Source organism: Heteronotia binoei, chromosome 5 (assembly GCF_032191835.1).
Source record: "Heteronotia binoei isolate CCM8104 ecotype False Entrance Well chromosome 5, APGP_CSIRO_Hbin_v1, whole genome shotgun sequence".
NCBI lineage: Eukaryota > Metazoa > Chordata > Lepidosauria > Squamata > Gekkonidae > Heteronotia > Heteronotia binoei.
The window spans coordinates 25,813,147-25,832,526 of NC_083227.1; the positions used below are offsets into that span (position 1 = coordinate 25,813,147).

At 46.4% G+C, this 19,380-nt stretch overlaps 1 protein-coding gene across 1 annotated transcript; it reads right to left on the reverse strand.

The window, feature by feature from the left end:
- Positions 1–5,418: 5,418 nt before the first annotated feature.
- On the reverse strand, positions 5,419–12,296 carry LOC132571289 (zinc finger and SCAN domain-containing protein 31-like). Its single transcript, XM_060238060.1, has 4 exons — positions 12,072–12,296; positions 10,275–11,070; positions 8,044–8,164; positions 5,419–6,472 (listed from the first exon to the last, which is right to left on the reverse strand). The coding sequence occupies exons 2-4, from the start codon at positions 11,058–11,060 to the stop codon at positions 5,694–5,696; spliced, it is 1,686 nt and encodes a 561-aa protein (XP_060094043.1). The 5' UTR covers positions 11,061–11,070; positions 12,072–12,296; the 3' UTR covers positions 5,419–5,693.
- Between the last annotated feature and the right edge of the window lie 7,084 nt (positions 12,297–19,380).

A 19,380-nucleotide genomic window follows, 5' to 3' on the forward strand; every position in this document is an offset into this window, starting at 1 on the left:
CCTGCCCAGTTCCACGCATCAATTCAAGGAAAATGCTTTTTTTTTTCCCCCTCCAGGTTGTTAGCAATTTTTTTGTGTGTGTGGGGAGGGTGGGGGTGGAATCCTCTGTTTTCATTTCCGTTTCTGCTGCACACAGGATTTTATAATGCATTTCTCAACTTTAATTGGATTTAGAGGTCTACATACATTATTTCAATGTATTATATACATTTATGCCATTTTTACTCCATCCTGCCTCCAACAAGGTCTGGGCAGTGTACACCTGCTTGCCCTCATAAGAACATAAGAAAGCAAGAGAAGCCATGTTGGAACAGGCCAATGGCCCATCCAGTCCAACACTCTGTGTCACACAGTGGCCAAACAAACAAACAGGTGCCATCAGGAAGTCCACCAATGGGGTCAGGACACTAGAAGTCCTCCCACTGTTGCCCTCCCAAGCAGGGCTGGATCTAGGGGGGGGGCAGAGGGGGATGCTTGCCCTGGGCACCAATGGAGGGGGGGGGGTGCCAAATTGGGTATGGAGTCCATTGTATTCTATGGGACCATAAGATAGAATGGCCCATAAGGGGGCATCATTTTTTAAAATTTGCCCCCCCTCAAAAAACTTGTAGATCCAGTCCTGCCCCCAAGCACCAGGAATACAGAGCATCACTCTGCCCCAAACAGAGAGTTCTATCAATAGCCACTGATGGACCTCAGCTTCTCATCCTCATATCCTCCCATGATTGCCAACCTCCAGGTGATGCCTGGAGATCTCCCAGAATTACAACTGAACTCCAGACTACTGAGACCAGTTCACTGGAGACAATAGCACCTCTGGTGTGTGGACTCTATGATATTCTACCCTGCTTGAGGTCTATTCCCTTCCCAAACTTTGCCTTCCTTAGGCTCTACCCTCCCAAATCTCCAGGACTTTCCCAACCTGGAGTTGGCAACCCTAAGGTTGCCAATTACTTGCAGTAGGGGAATGTCCTATCCTTTTAATGGAGATTTAGTAGGATATTATTTTGGATTACATCACTGCGTTGAAAAGTTTTGTGCCATTTCTACATATTAAGCTTCTTTTAAAGGGACAGAGCATTTTTTCCAGACCTCTTGACAACCCCAGAGCACCTCTTACTCTTGTCCTTTAACCTACCTGTGAGTGGCCCAAAAATGGTAACCCTGTCACTTCCCCAGTCTACAGCAAGTCTGTTTAGAGTACATGTTATTCAAGGCAACTTCAAAAACATTTTTGTCCATCAGTGACAGAGGTCCATCACTGGGAGAGTAATGCTCTGTATTCTTGGTGCTTGGGGGGCCATAGTGGGAGGGCTTCCGGAGTTCTGACCCCACTGGTGGACCTTCTGATGACACCTGGGTTTTGGCCACTGTGTGACACAGAGTGTCAGGCTGGATGGACAATTGGCCTGATCCAGCATGGCTCCTCTTATGCTCTTAACACTTACAGAAAAGTAGGTTTTTAAAAAAAATATTGACCCCCCCCAATCCAATTCTCCCCCCCACTACACTACACTTCCTGTTGTTGAATGGGGGAGGAGCATGTGTGTCCAGGAATTCTTTTGATCTCCAGATTTTATAATTTTGATAGATCAATGTCCTTCCATCTCCCCCTTTTAAAATATATATATCTATTTAAAACATAAGAGCCCCGTGGCGCAGAGTGGTAAAGCTGCAGTACTGCAGTTGGAGCCCTCTGCTCATGACCTGAGTTCGATCCCAGCAGAAGCTGGTTCAGGTAGCCGACTCCAGGTTGGCTCAGACTTCCACCCTTCCGAGGTTGGTAAAATGAGTACCCAGCTTGCTGGGAAGGAAGTGTAGATGACTGGGGAAGGCAATGGCAAACCACCCCGTAAAAAGTCTTCCATGAAAACATGAAAGCAACATCACCCCAGAGTGGTGCTCGCACAGGGGACTACCTTTACCTTTAAAAACATAAGACAGTCTCTGCTAGACAAGATGGCCAAGTAGATGCATCCAATAAGCCTACAAGGGGTAGGGATGCCAGCTTCCAGGTGGCACCTGGGGATCCCCAGAATTATAGCTCATCTCCATAGAGATCAATTCCTCTGGAGAAAATGGAAGCTTTCAAGATTGGACTCTACGGCATTGTACCCCACTGAGGTCCCTGTTCTCCCCAGACTCTATCCCCAAATCTCCAGGAGTTTCTTAACCTGGATCTAGTGATCCTATCCCCAATCCCCTGCCAGTAGTGGGGTGGAAGAGAACCTAGCAACCCTACCACAATCAGGGAATGGAGTGGGCCAAGTCTTCTCTCTCAAATATTCTGAGGTACACTGCCTCTGTAGATGAGGTTCCAACCTTAGCTTTCATGGTTAATTGCTGCTGATAGATGTGTCCATAAAAATATTTGGTTTTCTACATTGTCCATTTTTAGCTTATTTTATTTTACTTCATTTATTCTCCTCTCCTCCATTTTGTTCCTAACATGTCACACATACCAGTCAGAGTCATCTAGTCTGAAAAGTCCCAAACTCCTCAAACTTTCATGATGGGGAACTGGCCAAAGCTAACATGCAAGCTTCACTGATGAGGAGGATTTGAACATAGTTCTCTGTGTTCTTACACCTATCTCACACATGCATGACAGAAATGAGCCAGCAGAGAACTGAGGTAGTATTACTAACAACCTGAAGGAAAAAGGTCACTGTCACTTTAACAGAGGCTTCATTAGATTGCCAGGTGCTGTGATTTCCTTCTCTGCCAGAAAAGTTTCAGCTGGCCATTTCTTAAAGCCTCTCTTAAAGGGACAGAACACACTTTCTTCAGGTTGTGGCAATCCTAAGGGGAGGTAGTGGAATGATTTGTCCTGACTAGACAACCTTGTTGGATCCTCATTTCCTTTTCCTCTCACAGTAGGCACTGGTGTTCCTGGAAAAGGGAAAGGGTGTTTTCTGCTGGTTTGCCCCTCTCATTCTATTTAAGTGTGTTGCACTGGCTAAATTGTCAGAATAGGATTTGGGAGACCCCAGCTGAAATCCGCCACTCTACCACAGAAGGTTGCTGGTTGCCTTTGACACTCAACCTAACCTACCTCACAGGCAGGCCTTGAATTCAGCTGGAGCTCACAGGAGCACAGCTCCTGAACCTTTCTGAGGGTTCCCCCTCCTCCTCCCCACCTACTTTGTCCATTGAATAGTAGGTGCAGCTGCATAACAATCCCTGGATTAGGAGAGTGGGCAGCCAGCCAGCCACCAGGGGCTTTGCCACACCCCCAGCAGCCCTCATTAACCCCTGGAGAAGCCCACGCCACCCTTTCTCCACTTCTTATGTGATTTTGGGCAGCAGGTGGCTTGCTGGCCTTTTGACGGGGGGGGGGGGCAGCCCAGAAGAGCAAAGCATACGGTTGCCAAGGCCCTCACTGCCTCCCTTGCTGTTGTACCATAGAGTTTTCCCTCCCAAATAGCTAGAGCTTCTGGGAAAACTATAGAGGTTTCCTGGAAACGCCTAGAGTGGTCACTGGGCAATGACGTCCCTTCTGGGTGACGTCATCGTGCTGGTGATGTTGGGGGAGGTTGACATAATCGCGCTGGCGACGTTGGGTTGAGGACTTCCCAGGTGGAGGAACCCCCGCCCGGACCAGGGACTTGGCAGCCATAGCAAAGTCTGCTTGGGCTGGCTGGATCTCTAGCCAGCCCAAGCAGGCCTTGCTCACCCAGGACTCTCCTTTTTTGGGGTTGCTTTGGGCTGGTGGCATATGCTAATGAGTTATGCTAATGAGCTCCACCACCTATCTTTCTACAAAATGACCCCTGCAGCCCTGCTCACAGTAGTGAAGACAAAATGGAGAACAGGAAATGATGTAAACTGTTTTGAGTCCCCACTGGGGAGAAGAGTGGGTTATACCTGAAGTAAACAAGAAAACGGTATTCTTGAGGCTCCACAGACCTACAGAAGCAAAACTGGAGGAGGGGTACAAAAGACTGGAGTGGGAGGGAGTCAAATGCGGCAGTTGCCTTTTACACAGTGTAGGTCCAATCATGCAGCACAGGATCCAAACTCCATGGTTTTGAAATGCAACCTGCTGTTTTTTTGCTTTGTTGAACTCCCTGCAACTAGAAAACCAGCAGGGCCAACCCTGTCACTAGGCGATTGCCTAGGGCACCAGCCTTCTAGGGGCACCAAACTGGGTGCTTGCCATGTGACTCAATGAGGTTATCACTGGGGGAGGGGTGCCAGAAGTTAGCCTTGCCTAGGGTGTCAGACAGTCTAGGGCTGGCCCTGAAAACCAGCACTGAAAGTAAAGAGGAGGAGGTAGAACCGTTCTCCTGACCCTGCTGAGCTAGTTTTCTGCTTGCAGGGAATTTTTTATGTGTAGGAATAGTCCAGTCTGGAATCCACTACCTGCAGCTGGAAGGAATGTAGTCTGTTCTACCACCTCATTCTCCTGCAAGGTGCTAAACGGGGCAAAATGTGACTCTTTTTACAAGGCCTACTGTAAGCTCTTGGAGGATTGGCTATATCAGCAGGGTGTAGCCTAGTATGCAAAAAGAGTTCCTGCTACAAAAAAAGCCCTGCTCCCATCTAAGTATTAACAATGGCTAACCCTTATTAGTTTCAAGTTCTGACAAGATCAAGCCATTCTGGGCTATTAGGCTACTGATAACCACATACATAGAGCCCCGTGGCGCAGAGTGTTAAAGCTGCAGTACTGCAGTCAGAGCCCTCTGCTCACGACCTAAGTTCAATCCCAGCGGAAGCTGGTTTAGGTAGCTGGCTTGAGGTTGGCTCAGCCTTCCATCCTTCCGAGGTCGGTAAAATGAGTACCCAGCTTGCTGGGAGGAAAGTAGAGATGACTGGGGAAGGCAACAGCAAACCACCCCGTAAAAAGTTCGCCGTGAAAACGTTGTGAACGCAACGCCAACCCAGAGTCGAAAACAACTGGTGCTTGCACAGGGGGCTACCTTTTTAACCACATACATATAAAAGTGCTGTCAACTCACAACTGACTTATGGTGACCCCAGCAAGGGGCTTTCAAGGCAAGTGAGAAGCAGGGGTGGTTTGCTATTGCCATCCTCTGCAGAGAGCTCCTTGGTGGTCTCCTATCCAAGTACTGACCCTGCTTAGCTTCTGAGAGCTGGGGTAGGTATTTGTGGGTTTCCTGCATTGTGCAGGAGGTTGGACTAGATAACCCTGGAGGTCCCTTCCAACTCTATGATTCTAAGACTAGGTTAGGCTCAAGAATCACATAGTATGACATATAGCCAGTGTGGTATAGTGGTTAAGAACAGTGGACAGTAATTTGGAGAACCGGGTTTGACTCCCCACTCCTCCACAAGAAGCCTGTTGGGTGACCTTGGGCTAGCCACAGTTCTCTCAGAACTCTCTCAGCCCCACCTACCTCACAAGGGGACAGTTGTCGGGAGAGGAAGAGAAAGGCCATTGTTAGCCACTTCGAGACTCACATCATATAACCTTTATTGGCATAACTACTTTGAGACTCCTTTGGGTAGAGAAAAGTGGGGTATAAAAACCTACTCTTCTCTTCTTCTTAAATGGTCTGAAGTAGCTGCCCTAAGGAAATGGTGTGGGGAAGGTACGCTTTTGCATCCTGAGAGGATGTTACCACTGCCACTTGCCCACAGTTGGTATCGTCTTCTCCAGAACCTATTCTGGAAAACAAGGAATGTATTCAAAACCAAGTGCTTCCCTCACAGTCTGTGACTCCCCCTCAGTGTCCATTTAAGAAGCTAATTCCAAAGGAAACTAAACATTTGCATGCCTTCTCTGTGGTGTGAGTTCTCTCATGTTTTAAGAGATGCGACTTCTGTATGAAGGTTTTCTCACAGGTCGAACACTTGTGCGGCTTCTCGCCTGTATGTGTTCTTTGGTGGACAGTGAGGTTTGTGTTCTGGCTGAAACTCTTGCCACAGGTGGAGCACTTGTAGGGTTTCTCCTGGGTGTGGATCCTCTTGTGGACTATCAACTGGCAGGTGCTTCTGAAGTTCTTTCCACAAATGGAGCATTTGTGCGGTTTTTCTCCCGTGTGGATCCTCTCATGGAAAACCAGGTCCGACCTCTGCCGGAAGCACTTCCCGCAATAAGAACACTGGTGGGGTTTCTTCTTCCTGCTGTGGATCTGTTGGTGCCTCTTCAGGTGGTCCTTGCGACTCAGGTTCTTCCCACACTCGGCACATTGGTACAGCGCTTCCTGAACAGGGTGGATCTCATGCTTAACAAAATCTGAGCCTGGCTTAGAACCCTCCTGGGACACAACAAGTGAGCTTTGCTCATGTGATTGTGGAAGTTTTTTGAAGGCCTTCCCATCTGTAGGAACCAAGTAGGGTTGGTCACCTGATTCTGTCTTTGGAACATATTCATGCTTAGAAGTGTTCAAGTGCATGAGACCCTGGGGGAAATCTTCTCTGGGTCTTTTTGGGAATGGTTCTGCCAGCTCTGTACTTTTCAATGGATGTTTTTGTGCTTCACACTCACAGACTTGTCCATATTCTGTTGGAACAAAGAAGACAACGTATGAGGTTTACAAGATTATGCATGGAACAGAGAAGGCAGAAAAAGAAGTACTTTTCTCCCTTTCTCACAATTCAAGAACTCGTGGGCACTCAAGGAAATTGCTGAGCAGTCAGGTTAGAATGGAGAAAAGGAAGTACTTCTTCACCCAAACGGTGATCAACACCTGAATTCACTGCCACAGGAGGTGGCGGTGGCTACAAGCATAGCCAGCTTCAAGAGGGGATTGGATCAACATATGGAGCAGAGGTCCATCAGTGGCTATTAGCTACAGTGTATTGTTGGAACTCTTTGTCTGGGGCAGTGATGCTCTGTATTCTTGGTGCTCGGAGGGGGCAACAGTGGAAGGGCTTCCAGTGTCCTGGCCTCACGGATGGACCTCCTGATGGCACCTGGGGTTTTTGGCCACTGTGTGACACCTATAATAGAGTTTTCCCTCCCAAATTGCTAGAGCATAGAGTTTTCCCGGAGGCTCCTAGAGCGGCCAGCGCGTGATGTCGCCGGCACAATGATATAACTGTGAGTGATGTCATCATGCAGGCGATATCAGGGGAGGATCCCCCCCCACACAGGCCCAATGTGGGTTGGTGGATTGGGAACCTCCAGAGCGGGGGAATCCCCGCTAGGCCCATGAGCTTGGCAGCCATAGCCCTATCTAATAAAGGGAGCCAGGGCTTTTTTTGGTAACAGGAACTCCTTTGCATATTAGGTCACACACACCTGCTGTGGCCAATCCTCCAAGAGCTTACAGGGTTCTTCTTACAGGGCCTTCTGTAAATTCTTGGAGGATTGGCTACATCAGGGGTGTGTGGTCTAATATGCAAAGGCGTTCCTGCTACAAAAAACCCCCCAAACCCTGAAGGGAGCGTTGACTTTTGAAAGTTCCTACCCCCAAAATCTTGTTGGTCTCTAATGTACTAATCTGTTCTAGCATTTCTTCCTTTACATGCAGAATGCCTACAAAGAAAAAATACCACAAATGTCATCAATATCCTGCTGAACCACTGAACAAAGTATTGATTTTTAAAATTTGTATTTATCTTACATATATTTATGAAGGGATATCTTCCCCAGAACCCCTTGACAGAGGGGATGAGTAACTTTGCAGACATTTATAAGCAGGGGTGAAATTCTAGCAGGAGCTCCTTTGTGTATTAGGCCACACACCCATGATATAGCCAATCCTCCCAGAGATTATGTTCCCTCTAAGCTGCAGAGTCTCGTGAGCAAAAATTCTACTTTGTGAGCTACTGGCATTAAAGTTGTGAGCTACTGGCATTAAAAGTTGTGAGCTATTGCATAATTTATTGTGCTCTGGGGTCATCCTTCCTGAGCTAAGTCAAAAATGTGTGAGCTGGAGCTAAAAATTTGTGAGCTAGCTCACACTAACTCAACTTAGAGGGAACACTGCTTACAAGGCTCTTTTTTGTAAGCTCTTGGAGGATTGGCTACATCAGGGATGTGTGGCCTAATATGCAAAGGAGCTCCTGCTAGAATTCCACTCCTGCTTATAAGCGTCCAGAGATGCAGGCACAAGGAATGGGACTTACCCCACAATCCGGCATCACCTCCCCTTTTGGCCTCTGTGCGCAGCTCTCTCACCTTGAGTTCAGACAGGGTCTGTCCTGCTTCGGAAAAACTCACTGCTGCCTCCAAATACGGCATCAGCACCTGAAATGCAAGGAGGGTCCCTTTCTCAGAAGGGGGGGTGGAATGCATCTTGGTGGATTAAGTGCTTAGGCCTCACCCGCAAACCAAAATTAAACCTAAGATGTTGCAACAGCATCCAATCTCCTGCTGGACATCACTGTCCACCCTTCCTGCCTTCTGTTGTCTCCCCAAAATGGCAAAATTTAAATTAATCTTTAGGACGGAGTCCATAAAAGACCATGTTGATGAGGAGGATACGAAATGAACAATGTATAAGTAGAAACATTACAACATTTTAATTCATGTACCCCACCCTTTTCCCTTCCCTTTTACCCTCATTTCTTTTTTACCTGAAAACTTAATAAATCTATTTAATTTTTTTTTAAAAAAGACCATGTTGACTGAGGACATCTCTCTCTCTCATATTATACTTCATTAATACCCTATCTTTCGACCCAGTGGAAACCAAAAGTGGTTTGCCCAGGTCTTTTTTTTAGCAGGAACTCCTTTACAAATTAGGCCACTCACCCTGATGTAGCCAATCCTCCAAGACTTTACAGGGCTCTTAGTACAGGGCCTACTGTAAGCTCCAGGAGGATTGGCTACATCAAGGGTGTGTGGACTAATATGCAAAGGAGTTCCTGCTTAAAAAAAAGCCCTGGGTTTGCCTTAGGGTTGCCAAGTCCAATTCAAGAAATATCTGGGGACTTTGGGGGTGGAGCCAGGAACAAGGTTGAGACAAGCACAATTGAACTCCAAGGGAGTTCTGGCCATCACATTGAAAGGGACTGCGCACTTTTGAAATGCCTTCCTTCCACAGGAAATCATGAAGGATAGCTGTGCCTTCTTTGGGGGCTCATAGAATTGGAACCCCTGGTCCAATCTTTTTGAAACTTGGAGGGTATTTTGGGGAGAGGCATTAGATGCTATACTAAAAATCTGGTGCCTCTACCTCAAAAAAAGCTCCCCCAGAGCCCCAGATACCGGCGGATCCATTATTTTCTATGGGAATAAATCTCCATAGGGAATAATGGGGTGCCCAGCAGACATTTCCCTCCCCTCCCCCCTGCTTTCTGATGACCCTGAAGCGAGGGGAGGGCCTCCAAACCAGGGGATCCCCTGCCCCCACCTGGGGATTGGCAACCCTAGTTTGCCTCATCCTCCTATCCTCAATTTTATCCACACAACAACCCTGTAAGGTAGGTGAGGGTGTGTTTGGCCCAAGGTTACCCAGCAAGCTTCCTTGCCATGAGTGGAAATTTGACCCTGAGTCCCCCACACCCTAGTCCTACACTGTACCTACTACATCATGCTGGCTGTCTTTGCTGGAGCTCTATCATATCTCTCTCTGAGAAGACCCTTAAGAAGATTGCTTTTCCTTTGGCATCTTTCTTTCTTTTACCTGACCTCAGTCTACTAGCCATTAACTTCACCAAGTGACCACTAGTATTTTAGAAGGCTTAGGGAAAAGTGCTGGTTATCCATTTTCCCTTGGTTAGGGTTGCCAAATCCAATTCAAGAAATATCTGGGGACTTTGGGGGTGGAGCCAGGAGACACGGGGGGTGGAGCCAGGAGCAAGGTTGTGACAAGCACAATTGAACTCCAAAGGTAGTTCAGGCCATCACATTTAAAGGGACCACACACCTTTTAAATGCCTTCCCTTCACTGGAAATAAGGAAGGATAGGGGCACCTTCTTTTGGGACTCATAAAATTGGATCCCCTGGTTCAAACTTTTTGAAACTTGGAGGGTATTTTGGGGAGAGGCATTGGATGCTATGCTGAGAATTTGGTGCCTCTATTTCAAGAAACACCCCCCCCCCCCAGAGCCCCAGATACCTGTAGATCAATTCTCCATTGTACCCTATGGGAATTGGTCTTCATAGGGAATAATGGAGTGCCCAGCAGACATTCCCCCCCCACACACACTTTCTGATGATCCTGAAGCGGGGGCGGGCCTTCAAATCAGGGGATCCCCTGCCCCCATCTGGGGACTGGCAACCCTATGCTTGGTGTACACAATTTTCTAAACTCCTATCTTGTCTAGTTTTACCATTCCCCTAGAACGATATTGCCCTCCACTGATCTAAACAGCAAATGGCAGTTGTTGTATGTGCCATTATGTGCCTCACCTGTTTTTCCTCACATTGCTGATCTTGCTGCTTCAGTAAGAAGTCCTCAGCTAGGGCCACTGCTTGAGCACAGGTCTCCGGCCCTCGTTCCCTCACCCAGCTCTGCATTTCCTGGGGCAGGATGGCCAGAAGCTGCTCCAGGACTAGCAGCTCCAGGATCTGCTCTTTGGTGAGTTTCTCTATCCTCAGCCAACTGTGGCAAAGTTCCCAGAGCCGGCTGTAAGTCCCTCTTGGCCCCTCAGCCTCCTGGTAACAGAAACACCTGAAATACTGGCGCATCCTTTCTCTCCTCATGGCGTCCTCTCGTAAAATGGCTGCCTTCAATTTCCCATAATCCTCTCTGTCTCTGGGATCTAGCCTGCTAAAGGCCTGCTCAGCTTCTCCACTGAGGGCCGGCAGGAGTCGGGTCACCCACTCTTCTCTGGGCCAGTGGCAGGCTTCAGCCACTTCTTCGAAGGAAACCAAGAAGGCCTTGGTGTCGTCCCAGGGTGAGGTCTCCTCTGGTGCCGGTGGGGCTCCCCAGCTTGACTGAGGGGACTCCATGGTCTTCAAAAACTCCTGCCACTGGTCTTCCCACTGCTGAAATTGTCTTGCATCCTGTTCACGTTTAATCTGTTCCTCTGGTCTCCTCTGGAGGCATTCCTGGATACTCCCAGCCTGGAGGACATGAGGAGATATTCCCGCTCCTTCAAATTTTTCCTTCAGCATGCAGCTTGCCAACTCTTGCTCTTCCGTTTTCATCCTGACCACCTTCTGACTGATCCTGTAGCAATAGCCTCTCACCATATCAAAGGCTCTACATGGAAAAGAGGAACAATATGAGAGGTCGATCAAGATGGGTAGCCGTGTTAGTCTGTCTGTAGCAGTAAAAAAGAGCTAGTAGCACCTTAAAGACTAACAACATTTGTGGCAGAGCATGAGCTTTCGTGAGTCAGTGCTCACTTCTTCAGAACCTAAGAGGTCATGAGAGATACTATGAAACAGAAGTTCAGAGACTGGACTGTGATCAGGAAACCCCCACTTCAAATCACACCTCTGCTGTAAACTCTCTAAGGGGTTCAATTTCTCCACATTACACCAGTTTGGTATAGTGGTTAAGTGTGCAGACTCTTTTCTGGGAGAACCAGGTTTGATGCCCCACTCCTCCACCTGCAGCTGCTGGAATGGCCTTGGGTCAGCCATAGCTCTTGCAGAGCCGTCCCCGAAAGGGCAGCTTCTGGAAGAGCTCTCTCAGCCCCACCCACCACACAGGGTGTCAGTTGTGGGGGAAGAAGGTAAAGGAGATTGTGAATTGTTCCGAGGCTCCGAGATTTGGAGTGGGATATAAATCCAACATCTTCTTCTCTCTCATCTTCAATCAAACGTTACTGTTATAGCCCACGAGTGGCCAAACTTGCTGAACATAAGATTCACAAAGAAAAAAATGACAGACATTTGAGAGCTGCAAGACATGGACGTCAGATGTTGGAAGGAAGGCAAATAGATGGGAGAGGGAGGGAGAAAGTAATTTTAACTTTAAATGCATCCTCCAACTGCTGGCTGGCTTGAAGGGCTGTCCTGTCATCCTCAATATGATAGCCCTTCAAGTATTTGGTGATCATAACACCTCTCAGCCTCCTCAGTATAAGGCAGCTTAATGTGCATTCATGCGTAAGGGATGGGATTTGGGACCTTCCCTTACTCCGGCTAACACTTGCAAACAGCTAGCCCTTCTCTTCCACCCCAAATCGACTTTCTCGAAAACGTCTGAGAGACGGTACAAAGGAACCTGATCCCTCCCCCAAATACACGTACAACCTTTGCCGTTTCCAGTCCCTGAATTCCTCCTTGCTTCTTTCTGCATTTCTCCTTTCTGGAGATGCCAAAATCCCCCAAATCCGGGCAGCTCCGTTTTCTTCCCTCCCTCCTAGTTGAAAGTTGACACCGAACAAACAATAGTCTTACAAAAAAAATACTGCTTGGACCAAGGAGTGGAAGAAGGGGCGTTTCCGGAGGAGGGGACAGGGCAGGGAGGGGCGTGCGGAATAAGGTAGTTACGCACGACGTGGAGATACCTACCCGGAGGGGGAAACCTTGCTGGGCAGTTTCTGTGCAACCATTAAAAATAATAATAATGCAACATTGCAGAGGCATCTCCCTTCCCGTTCTCCTTTCCTCCACTTTCTCAAATGGCTTGTGAAGTGGTTTTTACATTGCCTTTGTTTTTTATAAGGTTACTTGTTTTGAAGAGTTTGCTCTTTTGTTCCTCGCCAGATTAGGAACGACGAAGCTGACTGCGTCGAGTTGCCAACTTCAGCCTGGCAAATTCCTGGAGATTCGGGAGCCGAAGCTGGAGAGCTGAAGTGGGGGGGGGGGGCTCTCGAAGCCCCCACCAACCTGTTGGCTGGCTTGGAGAAGGCATTTGTTTCTTTAAATCACTTCGCCAAGCCAGGCAGCCAGCAGCTTGGAGAATGTATTTAGAGTTAAAGTTACTTTCTTTCCACATCTCTCTCCCCCTCTATTTTTTTTCTTCCTTCCTGCTCTCAAACATCTGACATTTATTCTACATGGCTCTTATGTTAAGCAAGTTTGCCCCCGCTCCCCCCGTACTAAACCCATCTTCCACTATATTCTAATGTATTGTTCTTTTAATGGCAAACTATATGTATATTACATGCTAAAAGGTAAATTAGCTGGATGGGAAAAATTTCTGAGAAAGAAATGCCCTCATTTTGGCCCAGGCTTATAAACAATAGAGTGATTAGCAGACATTCTCACATTTTGACATATTACTGTTTTATTAGTTTCTCCCGCTCATGCTACCCAGATCAAAGGTTAGCTCAATATGTACATTTTACCATTCTGTCATTGGATTTTAAGTTTGTACCATTTTGCATTCTAAACCACTGCCTACCAGCCATATTATTATTATTATTATATGTAGCTCTTCTCACTGTGCCTGATTCCTCATCTGAAAAAGTGTGCACACACACACGAAAGCTTACATTCTGAACAAAACTTCGTTGGTCTTAAAGGTGCGACTTGACACCTACTTTGTTTGTTTTCTTCAGGGCAAATGATCTTTGTAGTGTGGAGATCAGAATCCTAGGCCTCACCTAGGATTGGCAACCAGAATCCTAGGCCTCACCTAGGTTGGCAAGCAGAACAGGTGGGGAGGCACTTCCTTTAGACAACTCAGATTCAGGTGGGGTAGCTGTGTGGGCCTGAAGCAGCAGAACAAAGTTGGAGCCCAATGGCATCTTTTAAGACCAATGAAGTTTTTATTCATGGTATAAATTTTCATGGTATATAAACACTTCTTCAGATGCAGTGGAACAGAACCTCCTCCACCATTATCTGTGACCCACTTATCTTTCTTACATCCTATCTCAGCAATCATCACCCAGTGCTTATGCAGTTTGACTCCAAATGACCCTCATTACAACACCCAAACCAAACTTGCTTAACGTAAGAGCCACATAGAAAAACCATCAGATATTTGAGAGCTGCAAGGCATGAATGTCTGATGTTTTAGAGCCACACAAGACAGGAAAGAAGGAAAGGTGGAAAGAAAGCAAATAGGAAGGAGGGAAAGAAAGCAACTTTAACTTTAAATGCATCCTCCAAGCACCCAGCTAGCTTGGTTAGGTGAAGTGATTTAAAGAGACAAATGCCTTCTCCCAGCTAGCTGACAGGGCGGTGAGGGCTTGGAGAGCCACACAATATGTGTGAAAGAGCCACATGTGGCTCCCGAGCCACAGTTTGGCCGCCCCTGCCCTATAAGTGATGGTTGAGGAGGTTCTGTTCCACTGTATCTGAAGAAGCATGCTTGGATGTGAAAGCTTATACCATGAATAAAACTTCCTTGGTTTTAAAGGTGCCACTGGACTCTAACTTTGTTCTAGGGAACCCAGCCACCCCGTCCACTGATGAGGGAGGGTAGAGCAAGCACTGGGGGAGGGGGGTCTTCACCTTGTTTCTTCCTCCTGTCTGCAACCACACCTCTCCTTGGCTTGCATAACCGCCCTCCCACCCCGCCAATCTTGTTCCTGCAACGCACAAGAGGTGGCTCTCTCAAGGGGGGTGGGAAACGAGCTTCCACTGTTCGAAGTCTTTTTCATATGCCTCCTACTTCTCATCCTTACTTTCTCCGTGATAGGGCTGCCAGTCTCCAGATGGGCAAATAATAGGGCTAATAAATTGGCAGCATGCTTTCCTGGATTACTGCATGTTTCGACAGAGAACCCCCTCTTCTTCTGGTCATCCGACTTTATGTGGAACCTGTGCTCACAATTAGCTGCCCTGTGGCACAGAGTGGTAAAGCTGCAGTACTGCAGTCGGAGCCCTCTGCTCACGACCTGAGTTCGATCCCAGTGGAAGCTGGTTTTAGGTAGCTGGCTCCAGGTTGGCTCAGCCTCCATCCTTCTGAGGTCAGTAAAAGGAGTACCCAGCTTGCTGGGGGGAAAGTGTAGATGACTGGGGAAGGCAATGGCAAGCCACCCCATAAAAAGTCTGCCGTGAAAACAACATCACCCCAGAGTCGAAAACGACTGGTGCTTGCACAGGGGACTACCTTTACCTTTTTTATGCTCACAATTATTTTCTGTAGGAAAACTCATTCACTCACAAGGCACAGGCTGGAAGACGGATTGAGTTTACTTTGCTACGGAGTTTTACATGCGGCTTTAATGCCTCTAATTCTTTTATACAGTTAAGAGTGAAGTCGTATGCATTGATGAGAAATTGTATTTTCAATGTATTGTAGAATCATAATATGGTATATATGAATTAAGTAAATCAATTATAATTAATCTGAGTAAAATATTCACGGGCTCTTTAAGTATTTTTTGTCAATTTGGTCCGTGGTTTCTGTTATGGTTGCTATTAGCCTCCAGGTGGGGCCTGGAGATCTCCCGCTTTCCCAGCTGGCAGAGATCAGTTCCCTTGCAGAAAATGGCTCCTTTGAAGAATGGATTATGTGCCATTGGACCTTCTCTCCCCAAACCCTGCCCTCTCCCAGATCCACCCCCAAAGTCTCTAGGTATTTCCCAACCCAGACCTGGCAACTGTAGCTTCAGGGCCAGCCCTAGGGCGCACAGTGCCCCAGGCAGGCTCCCTGCTCGCCACCTCCCCAGTGCTCCCCTCCCCGCTGCTGCCCGGAACTGGGAGGGGGAGTGAAGCCTCCAGCATGTTCTTCAAAGACGGAACAGATGGCAGCTGCATTGAAGCTGGTAGGACCGAACCTCAGGGTGGCGCACTTTGATTGCGCGGGGGGGGGGAGGCAGGCAGGCAAATTAGGTGTTTGTCATGGGAGGGTGGAGCCCAATTCAGCACCCCCCCCTCCCAGTGCCCTAGGCAACGGCCTAGTTTGCCTAGTGGGCGAGCCAGCCTTGTGTACCTCCTGACCCTCTCTGAAGAGGATTTTTTTTAAAAGGCTTTAACTCCAATAACTGCCAAAACAGTGTGCCAGAGAAAACTCAATGTCAGGCAAAAGGGGAAGAGTTGATAATTGACAAGCTGTCTGAGTAGCCCAACTTGACCCAGGCTGGTCTTGGCTTGGGAGCTAAGCATAGGCTTCCCAATCCCAATCCCCAGGTCCCAGCGGGGGATCCCCTGGTTTTACAGGCTTCCCCCCTCCCCCAGCCAGCTGGCCGGTGGGGGAAGCTCCACCCCCACAGCCATTATGCACCTCCAGGAACGATTCCCATAGGGGATGGGGAATTGATCCACGAGTGTCAGGGGCTCTGGGAAGGCTGTTTTTTGAGGTAGAGGTGCCAAATTTTCCGTATAGCATCTAGTGCCTGTCCCCAAAATACCTCCCAAGTTTCAAAAGGATTGGACCAGGGGGTCCAATTCTATGAGCCCCAAAAGAAAGTGCCCCTATCCTTCATTATTTTCTATGGAAGGAAGGCATTCTAAAAGGTGTGCTGTCCCTTTAAATGTGATGGCCAGAACTCCCCTGGAGTTCAATTATGCTTGTCACACCCTTGCTCCTGGCTCCGCCCCAATGTCTCCTGGCTCCACCCCCAAAATCTCCTGGCTCCACCCCCAAAGTCCCCAGATATTTCTTGAATTGGACTTGGCAACCCTAGCTAAGCAGGGTCTACCACAGTCAGGACTCGGGCGGGAGACTGTCAATGAAGATGGGGTTTGAAATTTACATTAAGCGTTCTTCTTAAAGAAAATGTTTATCAAATGAAGTTTTGCTGGTATACATCTCCAGAAAAAAAGAGCAAAAATGTATAAAAATACTTTGAACAAATTTCCAAAATGTGAGCAGCATGAAAGGACATTTTATTGTATGCGTTGGACTTGTAATAAAATTATGAAATGTTGGATACAAACACATTCAGTAATAGTTGGAACTCTCTGGTTGACTTTATGTAAAAGGAGGAAATGATTTGATGATTTGTGGGTTTGATAAGGTATATTTTAAATAATAGAGAATATATGATTTGTTGTATTGCTTATGATATTAGGGTATGTGGTTATGTTTAAATTTCAGATTTAGTATTAAGTGATTGTATTTGGCTTTGTTGTGGAGAAAATTTTGTAAGTTCTTTGAGGACATGTTCCTTTAATTTCCTTTCCCCTCTTCTTTCCTTTTGCTTTTTGGGGTATTTTTTCCTTAATTTTATTTTCATATATGAACATCTTCATAAAAATGTAAAAGAAAAAGAGAGTTCTTTAACTTCTCAGTATTTAGATCAATCTCTTCTGCTTTTATGTCATTCTTAGTTGATGTTGTTGCCAGATTGGTGTAGTGGTTAAGCGAACACTCTTATCTGGGAGAACCGGGTTTGATTCCCCACTCCTCCACTTGCACCAGTTGGAATGGCCTTGGGTCATGCATAGCTTTCACAGTTGTCCTTGAAAGGGCAGTTTCTGTGAAAGCTCTCTCAGCCCCACCTACCTCATGGGTGTCTGTTGTGGGGAGGGGGAGGTAGAGGAGATTGTGACTGCTCCGGGACTCAGAATATAGAGCAGGATATAAATCCGGTATCATCTTGTTGTTGTTGCCACTGCCAATTGTTTGCTGTTTATTAATATTGCAGTCCTTAGACCAAACATGCATATGGAAAATACAAAATTTCCAGGATTTTAAAATACTTGAATAGAACATTAAAAACAGTTTAACATATTGTCTAATAGTTAGTGGCCACCTTTTATCTAGCTACCATGCAATTTCTGAAACCTGAGCATCACCATACAAAAACTGGCTACTTGGTAGGAAATCTTGGGGCATCTATGAGATAGAAGAAACGCATGTTTTGCTTTTTCTGGAAGGCCTGAATTTTGTTTTAAAAACCAACAGAGGGATTATCTCCTTGTGTGCCTCCTTATGATATGGGCATCTGAAAAATATGCGCAGTTTTAACTTTTCTTAACAGAGTCTTTCTGTGAAAGGAATGTTCTTACATTTCCCTTCAAGAACAGAAGGGGGGAGGGGGCAAAGCACCTTGCCAGAACAATGAATCTTCTAAACCTTTTTAATTCCAAAGGTGTTAGTTCACTGGTTTAACTATGTTTTTGATGCTTGCTTTCATCATAGTATTTTGTAAGCTAGAGAAACTGGTTTGGAGTTTAATGTCCTCAATTCTTTGCTTAGTCCAGGGGTGTCAAACATGCGGCTCGGGGGCTGAATCTGGCCCGTGGAGGCCTCTTATCAGCCCCCCAAGCAATTTACTGTCATCTGCTTCCTTCTGAAGTAGGAGGACAGATTCCCAAGAGCCCTCCACAACCCTACAGGTGTTCTAGAGAGTAACAGTTTCTTGCTGCCATTTTTCTCAGTTTCTGCAACTTTCTTCTGCACTGAAACACTCTTTCCATATGCCCACATAATCAAAATAACATAGTCTCAAATAGTATCATCCTGTAACTATATAAAGTGGTGGTTTATTTAAACTGTCTTGGACTTAAATTCTCTATAAACAATCACTACAAATTAATATTTACTATAAATGCTAAAATTAGCATTTACTATTACTGTACCATTAACTCCCCAAATTGCTACTTAGAAGCAAAAGCAATTGTTTTAGGTATTATCAATATAAAAGATTTTCAGAATACATTAACCAGAAAAAGCAGTAGATGGGAGGAAAGGTTATTGCCAGTCATTTGGCATCTTTAGAGGCGTCTTCCCTGCAGATCTGGAAATGTACAATGCAGACAAAACTTTCCTAGGCCAGATTTATTCTCACTTAGTCACTGTAGAGGTTAAAAAAAACTGCAAGAAGATCTTCAAATCTTGTTTGAGAGCCAGTTTGGTGTAGTGGTTAAGTGTGTGTGCGGACTCTTATCTTGGAGAACCAGGTTTGATTCCCCACTCCTCCACTTGCACCTGCTGGAATGGCCTTGGGTTACCCATAGCTCTGGCAGAGGTTGTCCTTGAAAAGGCAGCTGCTGTAAGAGCCCTCTCAGCCCCATCCACCTCACAGGGTGTCTGTTGTGGGGGGAAAAGATATAGGAGATTGTAAACCGCTCTGAGTCTCTGATTCAGGGAGAAGGGCGGGGGGTATAAATCTGCAATTCTTCTTCTGTTCTTCTTCTTCTGTTTAGTACATTGTTTTTAATCAATTTTAGGTTCTTCATACACAAGCAGAGGCTTGTATTACAGCTGAATCTCGAGCATTCTATATTTTGTAATTCACACAAAAATTATATTTGTAGACAATATTGTTATAATCCAATTTCACATACTCTTTATGGGCCAATATATTTAAAATCCACCGAGATGTGTTAGATGAAAGAAAGGCGGGGGTGGGGGAGGTTGTCCTCATTTTGAAACAATACAGCTTCCAATTCCCAAACAAAAGAAGGCCAGCACAGATGAGCACCTTGCCTTGTTATTTTCTCTCAGCTTTTATTTTTCTCCAGAATTGTTAGTTAGCGATCAGTCCGTGAGCAGAAAAAAGAAAATGGCTGCTTACCTCAGTCTATTTGGTAGTATGAGTAATTTACAAATCAGCACGTGGTTCTTTATTGTGGAAAATACATTAGCACAAGTTCCCGAAGACTCAGACCATTATAGTATGACCTTGCAAATAAGTTGGCAGGAAAAAATTTATATATCACAAGGATGTGTTCTTTAACAAGAGAAAGAGAGAACAGAGAGCTGTGTTCACAG

What these genes read in the sequence shown, in the direction of transcription:
- LOC132571289 (XM_060238060.1), bottom strand. Translation starts at nt 11,060, where the DNA reads ATGGTGAGAGGCTATTGCTACAGGATCAGTCAGAAGGTGGTCAGGATG. An exon ending in AGCAATGTGAGGAAAAACAG is followed by an intron (nt 8,165 to 10,274) that starts GTGAGGCACATA and finishes CTTGCATTTCAG; the next exon opens with GTGCTGATGCCGTATTTGGA. An exon ending in AGGTGATGCCGGATTGTGGG is followed by an intron (nt 6,473 to 8,043) that starts GTAAGTCCCATT and finishes TTGTTCCAACAG; the next exon opens with AATATGGACAAGTCTGTGAG.